This window comes from Camelina sativa, chromosome 16, assembly GCF_000633955.1.
Source record: "Camelina sativa cultivar DH55 chromosome 16, Cs, whole genome shotgun sequence".
NCBI classification, from domain to species: Eukaryota; Viridiplantae; Streptophyta; class Magnoliopsida; order Brassicales; family Brassicaceae; genus Camelina; species Camelina sativa.
In genome coordinates this window covers 6,677,242-6,688,990 of record NC_025700.1, presented here as the reverse complement: position 1 = coordinate 6,688,990, position 11,749 = coordinate 6,677,242, and the positions used below count along the sequence as shown (strand labels likewise).

Below are 11,749 nucleotides of genomic sequence, written 5' to 3'. Positions count from 1 at the left end.
CTCTTATTAGGACGCTTACATAGTTGCGTTGTTTCTAGATGTTTTGACAGAAATCACACGGCTTCGTTTGATTAACTCAAAGCTAAAACGGGTGAAGAGAACACTTTGGTAACATTTTGTACTTAATTCAAGTAAAGTCCATTACAAGCTTTGGCAAACGGGTGAAGAGAACACTTTGGCAAAAGAAAAGAAGAATGGTAGACCAACGAAGAATGCAATTTAGTTACTCATAATTCTCGGTTTGATCTATACTTTGAATGCAATTGGTAGCCCATTGAGTGTAGAAGTATTCTAGATCATTCTTGATACTTCTACTTTGAATTGGTTACTCTAGTTTCAACTTCCTAGTAGAAGAAGTTTATTTGATAATTAGTGGCTTACGAATTTTAGAAACTGAGGGCCCATTGAGTTGTTATTAATCTACAAAACAAGGATAATAAATCTGGCCCATTAGTGAGTCATTACTAAGAAAGTTATAAATTTCGATGTTCAAAAATCAGCCAGGAGGGAGCATGCTTTGTTTTATTTTAGAGTTATTTGGCAAAATGATACATTTTTCAAACATAATTAGACAGATGATACATTCACTATTTACAATTAGAATAAACCACATTGATCACTGTTGGACTATTTTCTCAGTCTTTTTTGTCATTCAATAATCTTTTTAATTACACTTCAGGTCGTTGTATCTCCCATTTTCTCTTTATTTATTGATTTCTTAAATAATTGTTAATATAATTTATTTTTAGAAAACTTCTTAGATGCAAAAAAATTTATAATTTTTTATTTACAATTTGATATGAATTTTGTTTAATAATTTTTAAATATATTATATACATATTTTGTATTCGTACACATTTTTAAGTGTATAATGTCTATACACTTTATTAAGTGTACAAATGTCTATACATATAATTAAGTGTACATATGTCGGTACACATTATTAAGTGTACAAATATAATTTTTACCAACTATAGCAGTAAAGACATCTGAAACCATAAAAATTAAACAAATTACATTTGTACAGTTAATAATGTGTACAAACATATGTACACTTAATAAGGTGAACGGATACAAATATTGCTGGATAGTTTGATGTACGGATACAAATATTGTTGGATAGTTTGAATCTATCTAATATGTTGGACGGTTTAAAGTTTAAACCATACACAAATATTGTTGGACGTTTTAAATCTATCTAACATGTTGGATGGTTTGAACCATACACAAATATTGTTGGACGGGTTGAATCTATCAAATATGCTGGATGACTTAAACCGTACACAAATATTGTTGGACGGCATGCTGGATGGTTTGAACTGTACACAAATATAGATATTTTGAATTAAATTATATTTGAAATCACTAAAACAAAATACATATCAAATTATAAAGAAAAATACATAATTTTTTTGTTTGTAGAAAAAATTTGGAAACAAAAGATATATTAATAAATATTTGAATAATTAGGAAAAAAGGATTGTGATGAAAAGAAAAAGAAATAAAAATGTTAATATAGAAAGAAAGAGAAAGAGAAAGAGAAAGAAATGTAGAAAAAAAAAACAAAACAAAAAAAACAAGCAGAGCTAACTAGTAATCTCCACCAATCTCCTATCTCCCACAATTATGCTCTATCTCTACTCTCCTCTATCTCTTAACACCCTTTTTCTGTTTTAAATAGTGATAGTACTCATTCTCCAATTAAGTACTGAAAACGTATTGTTTCATCAAGAAACCCTTTATTTTAACACCTAAAGAGTAAAGAGTGATAAATAACCAATAACATGCAGAGCATAGTGGTTTGTAGTTTGTATATAGTACGTATGTAAATAGCAACAGTTCGATAAAATACTTGAAAATCCCAAACTCCAATTAAATTTAATAATCAGTAATTATATTACGACTATGAGATTAGTGGCTAGGTTCGAAGTTATAATATGTTTAGTGATAGTAATCATTCTAGGAAAAGTTGAATCCCAGAGTTTTCAACAATAGATTGTCCCCACCTTGACACTCTAGGTAAAGCTACCTAGTGGGTATATACGAATTCGATGTACATTACTTTTTGCATTAAAATGTATTCCTTAATACTACTCAGACTGCTTACTGCATCTGCATGTGTTGATTAGTCACTTTTATAAACTTAATTTTTACATACAACGCCAATGGTGAAAGTGACTAATCACAACATGTATTAACATTACATATAAAACGTTACAACATGTTTTCTAAAAGTTGGATTTGTGAAACAAAGCCTAACATGGTTTTTGTGTTCAATTTAGCCGAGTTTTAACCCTCCGTCTAAAGCTTCATATGGTATAGTAAGTAAGTTACTAACTCTGTTACGTTTCTTTCTTTTAATAAATAATATTTAATACATCAAATTTAGGGACAAAGAAAAATTGAAAATCAAATAAAGTAAAATAGTATAGAAGGTGCAGATTCAAGATTGATCCAAGAAATGCTTTACACACACTCCTTCTCATGAGATAGGACCCATTCTATCATAATAATATCTCTGCTTTTCCATACAAAGAAAACATTTTAAAATAAAATGATTCGTAAACCTCTTATATAAAACTCGTATTAGTGCCACTTAGTCGCTTAATCACACGACCAACTTTACCCTTAAAATCAAACAGACAGAAAGTGAGTGTTATAGTGAGAAAAGATAGAAAGAAAGAAAGAGAGAATGAGAATTAGTGATATTTTTTGCTCTTCTCCGGCATCAACCGCCGTACGAGCAAGTACACTTCGCCACGACGGAAAGGTCACTGGAGGCCGCAGATCCTTTGAAAGCCACCGCCGGAGCCAAAACCCTAGTAAGAATAATGACAAAACCGTTCCTTGCTTCTCCTCTGAGATGCCTTTGATCCCTATTCCTCGTCACATGAGCTGTAGAAACTCCTTTGAATCTTCAAGCGGGTTTCGTCGGAAGATAGCTTCGGCTCAAGACGTCCAAATTCGCCGTAAAAGCTCGGCTGATGTAAGTGACTTGAGGAGATCAAGAAGTTCTTTGCTAAGTTCATCGTCGAGGTATCTTCTAAAGGATCATAAGTCTTTGAAAGGTGATGAGAAGGAGGACCTCTGGTTATCATCATCTGATCGTTCTAAGGATTTGATTCCTTTTCGTGACCGCAACGTCACTTCTTCTTCGTCTTCTTCTTCTTCTTCTTCCTCATCGTCTTCTTCTACTTCCTCTTCTGTAACAAATGTTTCATCGCCGGCTCCATCCACTGATGATCAGGTTTGATTATTTCTTCTTTAACCAAAGTACTTTCGTCAATATTTTTTAACAACATGCATATAGTTTGAATATGAAAGTGACAGAAAGACAATATATATCACTAGGTAGCTAGTAGTACTGTATATCTGATTATGGTTTAAATTATATTTTCTGAATTGATATGGTAAGGTAAAATTTATAATTCACATGGTAGATATCTTTCGTATAGTGGATATATATGTGGTATCTATTTACTTGTATATATCTGCTAAATAGTAATAGCATACAAAAATATAACATATGGTTCTCTTTTATTTGTTTTCTTATTTCATTCATTCTACTCATTTTTATTTATTTAATTTATTTTGTTGGCAGGTTGTGGTTTTGAGGGTATCGATCCATTGCAAGGGATGTGAAGGGAAGGTTAGAAAGCATATCTCCAAAATGGAAGGTACTAATGAATCTATTATTCATTCTACAGAATTAAGTATCTTATCAAACTACGGTAGTTTAACTACCTAACCTTAACATTTTTATATACAATTCAAATGAAAATATTCAACGAATTGTACGAATAGACGACCATAGTTTATTAAATGAAAAAAAATAATATTTTTAACAACGGATATAGATTAGGAGCTTGATTTTGAAATTTAGTGTTTTGACTTTTCCTAATTATCGGATGCCTCTGAGGAACAACTTTTTGACTAATTTATGGATAAATTATACTAGTAATTTGTTGATTGAAATTTACAACTTTGGGTATGGGACAGGGGTGACGTCATACACCATTGATTTGGCGACAAAGAAGGTTACGGTGGTCGGAAAGATAACACCTGTGGGAGTAGTAGAAAGCATCTCAAAGGTCAAATTCGCTCAGCTTTGGCCTCCTTCCTCTTCTTCTCCTTCTCCTCCATTTCCTCACATTCCTAACTATTCCCTCCTCAAATCTTAATTTTGTTGTCTTGTAATTTAGTGTAAAACATATATATATATATATATTGTCATTAGACATCTCTCATGTTATGTGATTGGTATCAATGCGACATTAAGGTGATGTAGTTTAACATGCATTTGTTTGAAGAATATGGTTTTGTTTTTATTATTAACTAGGACTCAGACCCCCGCGATATCACGGAGAAATATTTTAGAAAAAAAGTAAATAAAATTTAAAATATAAAATTATACATTAAAAAATTATTTGAATGTAACAGAATAGTTTGAATACATAAACATTAAACATAAACTGTTACTAAAAAAACACAACCATCAAAATGAAAGCTTATAACAAAAAATATTATGTAGAATAGACTCAACTTTGCAAAAAACATTGTTTAAACTATAATAAATATATAGGATATTTTATGAAGAATTATGATAAAAACCTACAATTAAAAAATCATTATAACAAAGTGATTTTAACTGAGAATATTGAACTAATGGTTGTAATGAGTAAATATATTTTTCTGTTAAATAATTATAATTAAAATATTTAATAGTGAGTGAAACTGTATCAACGAAAAATTAAAATTAAAATACACAACTTTAAAAACAAAATAAAATAAATGAAAATAGTTTTTAGAGAAATTTACGATAAATAGATGCAACTGTAAATTCTATATTAAGTTTATTAAATTTCTTTATTGCTATAATCATTTCTAAAATTTGATTTAGATTATAGAATAACATTGAGTATTAGATATTAATATCCAACTTATTTAGATTCAGCATAAAACGGAATATTTGTTTCAACAAAAAATGATTTGTTAGTTATTGATGAAAAGACAAACATATAAAAAATTCAAAAGACATTACTATTTAAATAGACACACCTATTAGAACGAAAAATTGTGATAAAAAATATGAATAAAATCTAGTGAAAAGACACAACTCTACAATGAACAGATACAACTGTTTGAGTTTTAAGAAAAACAAATAAAAACAATTTTTTTACAAAAAAATACTACGAGAAATTGCAACTATTGTTTGCATTTATTGGGATTGTTATTATAATGAACAATCACAACTTTTTGTAAAACACACACTTTAATTTTTTTACAGATTTTTTGGAAAATTATCCAATAGGTACGATTGAAAAAACACAACTTTTAGTGGCATTTATTCAGATTGTTGTTATATTCATCATTCCAAAAGTCTTTTGTTAAATCAAGAATTAGAGTAATTTCTTAACTTTTAAAAGAATGAATGCTAGAAAGTAAATTAGAAAAATTTATAAACTCGTTGAGATTGAAATTTTAGTTGATTTTGTGTCATGGAAAAAAAAATGAAAACAGTTCAAACTGACAAATATATATAGATTTCAAAAGATATGAATGTTCCAATATCACAACTTTACAGTGAACAGTTGTAACTTTTCATAAATAACTGTTTTAATGATGCATCACGACTTTTCGAAAAATATCCAAAAGATACGATTGAAAAAACACAATTGTCAGTCCCACTTTTTCGGATTCTTATTATATATAGATTATTAACAAGCTATTAAAAGCAACGACATTTCCCATCGGTTTGGCACTGAGCGGCTGGCCTTTTCCTCATTGTGCACGCTTTTTCACATGTCCTAATTAGACAATCCTTCCTAGTTTTATACGTTAAGACTTAAGAGTGACAAAGCACTGCGACTGCTTGCACATTTTCCATTATTGCTGTAATTTTAAACACTAATCTCAGTTTTTTTTTATTTAAATTAGAAAATACTTTTTTTGTAAATCTTAAGTTATTATGAAGTTTTTCTAACATCAATAAATGATTTAAGATATAATTTTTTTTTTAGAAAGGAAATATATTAATTAACTTTATATCCTAGTAATTTTCATGATATATTAATACCATAAATTTTATAAATAAGCAAACTAACTAAAATAAGTGAAAACTTACAAAAGTATCTAGCGGGGATTAAAATTTAAAGTCTACCTCAAAACACTACACTTAAGTTTTTTGACATAAAAAAGCACTGAACTCAATATTATGGGTTTATGTAATGAAAAACAATAAAAAATTGATATAAATTTTGTATTTTGCATATAGCATATTTATATTGATGTATAAATTTTTTTTATAATTTAAAGAAAAAGCATGATATTCATGAAGAATTTATTTTGGAACAATTATCTTTTTATATTTAAAAGTGACTTAAAATGAAAAATACAAACCTGATACAAGAATGATGAAGAAAAATAGAATCTTGAGTGAGAGTTGAAAAGGGCTCCTTATCTTAGATTTTACAAATGAACTATTGGTGTTATAATTAATAAAGGTAACAAAGAAACTATGCCTAAGTATTAATAACACGTCCTTGACTATCAACTACAATATTGTACTCTTTTTTTTTTTTGTCAAAATGTTGTACTCTTATATATACATAAATATTAATTTATATGTACCTCACATTCAAACATCTAATTTAAGTTCTCTTTCTCCTTAAGTTTAGATTTGAAGAGACATAATAATTTAACACAAATTGTAGGTTTTTTCTCCATTATTTTAGCTCATTTTCCAATAAAAAATAAAAGCTGAAATTCACTAGGAAAAAATGTTTTCTTAGTACATTTATACTCCATAATACATATAATAAAAATGGAAAGAGTAAAAAAATCTATATACGTTTCAGAAACAGGAAATGTACATTAGATGGAAATTTTTTTTGGGTCTACTATATAATATATACATATATATATATATTATAATTTGAATATTAAGAAAATATAAAGATATAATATGTAGATAGACAAGTGCCTTGCATATGTGTGGGGATCGGAGAAAATGAGGGAAAAAGGTGAATAATGGTATGCGTAACCTGAGGACCATTGAATTGTCCGGCGTGCATGCCGTTGATATTTTATATTTTCACAAACAGTGAAAAAGTAAAACACTTTTAAATACAAAATTTTGATCAAAGTTATATTTTTTTCTTCTTTTTAGTGTCGTCGGGACATGTGCCTCTTTCAATCATATTCACGGTGGGTCAAATTTTGTTCTAAATGTTCTCAAAACATAACGACATTGTATGAAATGACATGATTTAGTTAATCACAGAGCTTGCTTAGTGATACTTCTTCATATGTGACATTTTTTTTTTTGTGGTCTATTAATGCCAACTTTTAAGATTACTGCTAGGGCGTGGTTTGCTTGCTCACACATGAGTTCATGGCAGTGCAATATTAAAATCAACGTATTAGAACAAAAATCTTGATAACCTCTTACTCTAGATTGTTGTTAACCTAGTGATATCTACGTCTAAAGTGTTATTAATAGGAAGAAATTTTGTTTTTTCATTATTGTTTTTTGTCTGTGTTGTGGATTACTTTAGACTAAAAACTATTTGGGCGGGCGGAAAGATACTAAAATCCAAAAGTTAGAAAAATAAATATACTATACGATATTTGGTACACTGATTTTTCAACAATTAATAATTCATATTTAATCTTAAAAGATAAGCATATTATATTCGTCGATGTCAAAGAAGAAACTATTGTGTTTATTGGCATTACAATTTACAGATTTGGTTCTTTAGCACTTAACTATTTCAAAGATATATGCTTTTTAGGGAACATAATTCTACAAACATACTTCAAATAAAGCTGGCATTATTGACCAGTGGCCGAACATAATTCTACATATATATATATATATATATATATATATATATATATATATATACTCAAAGTCTCAACCTAATGATAAATCAGTAGCTAGATAACCCGTTAAAAAAAATTAGAAAAACTATAGTAATCAACTAATAATCCAAATTCCTAATATTTTATTATAATTTTGATTTTGTTAAGAAATCCTAATAATGATAAAAGGACGATATCTTATTATATAATATATTTTTAACTATTTAAAAAACAAAACTTGTTTCAAAGTTTCCACTTTTTCACCATGCAAATTTGCAAGCAACTAAATGACTGAACATCATTATTTCATATATACTCTCATTTCACGTTTCCCACCAAGCAAAATCTTCAATGACGGCAACTAATGATAGAACACATCAATCATTATTTCACTTTTAAAACATGACATGCGCTTTGCTTCATTTGAGTCATAACAAGTGTTATCCATTTGACATTTTTCGTCGAATCTTTTATCATTTCAGTGTTCACTTGTTTGTATTTTATTATACTTCCTCCGTCTCATAAAGATTGATGTTTAGAAGATTTGACATATTTTAAGAAAACAATGATTACTGAGTTTAAATATATTTTTTTCTTTGACTAAAGAGATATTATTTAATTTTAAACCAATAACAATTCAAAAATTTTAAATATTTTTAATGATTACTTCTTGAAATTTACAAGACATCAATATTTGTGACACAAAAAATTATCTCAAAACATCAATCTTTATCTTTTATGAGACAGAGGAGTAGTATAGTAGTTTAGAATGGCAATGACATTGCCAATAATTAAATACGTAAATGACTTAAATCTTTAAGAACTACGCCACAATACGGAAATCAAACAAAGTGAAAGTGAAGCCAAGTAGCCAACAATACATTTTGATTAAACCTTCGCTATGAGCCACAAATGAATCGATAATTTTTTTGAGTGGGTTAGTAATATCGAATGATATAAATGACTTTACGTGATTGAACAATGAACATGTTATGAGATGTATGACTGAATTTAGTAATCCATAACATATGGGCATATGGCCATGGCCATGGGTAGGGCTACAACTAGAGCCTAGAGACTAAAGAGTTTGTGTTGGTCGTGAGTTAATTGTCCATTTACGGATTTGAGGGTCTTCAAGATTTGGTGGCAGTGATCCCAACAACCTTCAAAGTTCAAATTATTAAACGTTGAAGACCCTCAAATCTGTAAATCGACAATTAACTCACGACCAACATAAACCACCTAGGTTCTAGTTGCTCCCGCTGACTAAACAATATTTTGAAATAAACGTTCTGACTGATTTAAAGATATTTGCTCCAAAGTCCAAACAAATTGGTAATTTCAAGGAAAAAAAGAAAAGAAGTAAATACAATTTTCTTACACAACTTTCATATTTAGATTACAAATGACGACGACACGTCACACACATACCAAACATTCCCAAACACCAACAGAATAAGGCAAAAAAAAAAAAAAAAACTAGTAAGAAAGATAAACGGTACACTGGAGAACAGTCTCAAGCCCATCAGTGAACTGATGCGGCAGATTCTGCTGTGTCCCGCTCCCGCTAGATCCTGTAAACGTCTTCACAATCGCAAATCCTCTTGCGTTCACATACTTCCCGGTACCTCCCATAACACCTAAATGTGATTCAGAAACCGCTGTTCTTAGAACCCCAAAGAAGCTTATACTATCTTCATAACCGCCACTCTCAAACATCGCAGTGAAGGCCAATGTCTGGCTAGTTCCATCAACCGCACTTGCCACATAGTATCCCTGCGCTTTCCCAAGCAGGCCAGATCCGAGCTCATGCCCTTCAGTTAGTTCATCATCGATCACGGTCATTGTCCCAAACATTAGCATCTGAAGAGCGGAACCACTCGGGAGCTGACCACCGCTAGCAACACTGAAACCGTTTATATTGTTGTTTCCGTTTCCATTGGCCTGGAGAATGTTAGCCGTGGTTCCACCTAGTCCAACGAGGAAAGGTACGTTGTTGTTGTTGACAATACCATTGTTGTTGTTGTCCGATGGAACTCCGTTGTTTACAGCAAGGTTTGCACCGTTGGTTTTAGCAAATGGGAGTTGGCCGCTTAAAGCTGGGTTTGCTACTACTCCAGTTACAGCTCTGGCTGTGGGATTTGAACCACCGAGTATATCGTGCATAAAAAATACCAATGTGTTGTCAGGACCTAAACCACCACCAAGACCTGGACCTGCACCTGCACCTGCACCACCACCAGCACCACCACCAAGAGCTGGACCGGCACCCACACCACCACCAAGACCAGTGGCTGAACCACCAGAGCCTGCAGCTGGTAAAGGACCAGGACCAGTGGTAGGCAAGGAACCTGAACCACCACCAGCTAAAGAACCAGGGACAGAGCCGGCAATTGGTAAAGGACCAGGACCAGTTGTAGTCAAAGGGCTTGAAGCACTTGACCCTGTACCTGCACCTGTTCCAGTAGAACCTGAACCACTTGACCCAGTTCCTGCACCAAAGCCAATTCCTGTAGAACCCGAACCAGGAAAGGAACCTGATCCAGCAGTAGAGGCAGAGCCAGAGTTTGTAGTAGCTGAGAATGCATCTTCTTCATCAAGAAGCCGAGCCGCAGCTGCAAAAGTAACAACAAGAGCTATAACCAGTAAAGAAAGTATCTTTTGACCTGCCATTGAACAAGAAAGATGATCAGAGTCAGAGATGCAAAGATTGTTGTTTGAAGCAAATGAATTGTGATGATAGAATCAGATTCTCAAAGCATATATATACATATACAAAGTGAGATCCATAATAGAGAAAAGATGGAGTTGATGAAATGGAGCAGGTGATAGCTTTAACACATTATCTAGTGGTTTGGTTTTGGGAAGAATCATACAAAAATAAGAAAAATCATAACTTCTCCACAAGTGAATATTATTAATTCATCAAATTTGCTAAGCTGTAAACATAAAACAAACCCAAAGATTAAAGCTTTTTCCATTTCTCTACTCTTTAAACTATAACGAGGATGAAGAAAATGAGTAAAGATCTGATCTTACCAGGAAAAAAAGGTTACTGCTTGAGACAGACTCATTCTTACAATACAATATGACTTGCCCAGAAACTAAAAGCATTTAAGAACCCAATAAGGCTGGCTGTTGTAAACCAAGATCGTTGGTTACACTTTCCCTCTCTCACGCATTTCATCGAACACCTTGTATGCACCTTCCACAATCTCCATTACCAAAGCAATCGAATATAATATACGAATCGAGACTCAATTTCACAATCTAATCTCGAATGATTCGTCGTTAGAAATCAGTCACTAAATTGTGGGTTCTGTCGAGTTTGTGATTTTAAGAGACGTAATTATCCCTTCTTCCCCGGTTTAGACAAACCAAACTGTAACCGGACTATCCGATTTTTTTTTTTAATTTATTATTTAGTCGATGAAGATATTAGAAAATATAAATTTATAGTTTTTGTTTGATTAGTTTTTCAAAAATATCACTCCATTGGTTTTAAATTAATTATTCTTAAGGTTTTAACAAACATGTTAAAAATTAAAAATAAAAATCTGTTTGATTGTTTATTAATGTATTCTAAAAAATTTCTTATTCGTGAATACTTCAATACATTAAGACTATAGTAATCAAAAATCTGCATTGAATATATAAAAGATAATTATTCTAAAACAAAATTTAGGTCTTAAAACAACAGTTAATTTAAATTGGTGGGAGTATAAATTATCACCTTAATAGGTTATGGTTTAATACTTGAATATAGAAGAATTTTGAGAAATACCCTTTTATCTATCAATTTTCAAAAATATCTCTTGATTAAATGTGAACATTTACAAAGTTATAACATTTATAACATATTTCTGGATAGTAGCTATTACTCAAA

The 11,749-nt window shown here is 30.9% G+C and overlaps 2 protein-coding genes across 2 annotated transcripts; one reads left to right on the top strand and one right to left on the bottom strand.

The window, feature by feature from the left end:
* On the top strand, positions 2,591-4,299 carry LOC104750027 (protein SODIUM POTASSIUM ROOT DEFECTIVE 1-like). Its single transcript, XM_010471755.2, has 3 exons — positions 2,591-3,247; positions 3,602-3,677; positions 4,000-4,299. Exons 1-3 carry the CDS (start codon positions 2,693-2,695, stop codon positions 4,179-4,181), a joined length of 813 nt encoding a protein of 270 aa, XP_010470057.1. The 5' UTR covers positions 2,591-2,692; the 3' UTR covers positions 4,182-4,299.
* LOC104750026 (dirigent protein 10-like) lies at positions 9,184-10,863 on the bottom strand. Its single transcript, XM_010471754.2, has one exon. The coding sequence runs from the start codon at positions 10,534-10,536 to the stop codon at positions 9,343-9,345; it is 1,194 nt and encodes a 397-aa protein (XP_010470056.1). The 5' UTR covers positions 10,537-10,863; the 3' UTR covers positions 9,184-9,342.

What these genes read in the sequence shown, in the direction of transcription:
- LOC104750027 (XM_010471755.2), top strand. Translation starts at nt 2,693, where the DNA reads ATGAGAATTAGTGATATTTTTTGCTCTTCTCCGGCATCAACCGCCGTA. An exon ending in CTCCATCCACTGATGATCAG is followed by an intron (nt 3,248 to 3,601) that starts GTTTGATTATTT and finishes TTTTGTTGGCAG; the next exon opens with GTTGTGGTTTTGAGGGTATC. An exon ending in GCATATCTCCAAAATGGAAG is followed by an intron (nt 3,678 to 3,999) that starts GTACTAATGAAT and finishes GGTATGGGACAG; the next exon opens with GGGTGACGTCATACACCATT.
- LOC104750026 (XM_010471754.2), bottom strand. Translation starts at nt 10,536, where the DNA reads ATGGCAGGTCAAAAGATACTTTCTTTACTGGTTATAGCTCTTGTTGTT.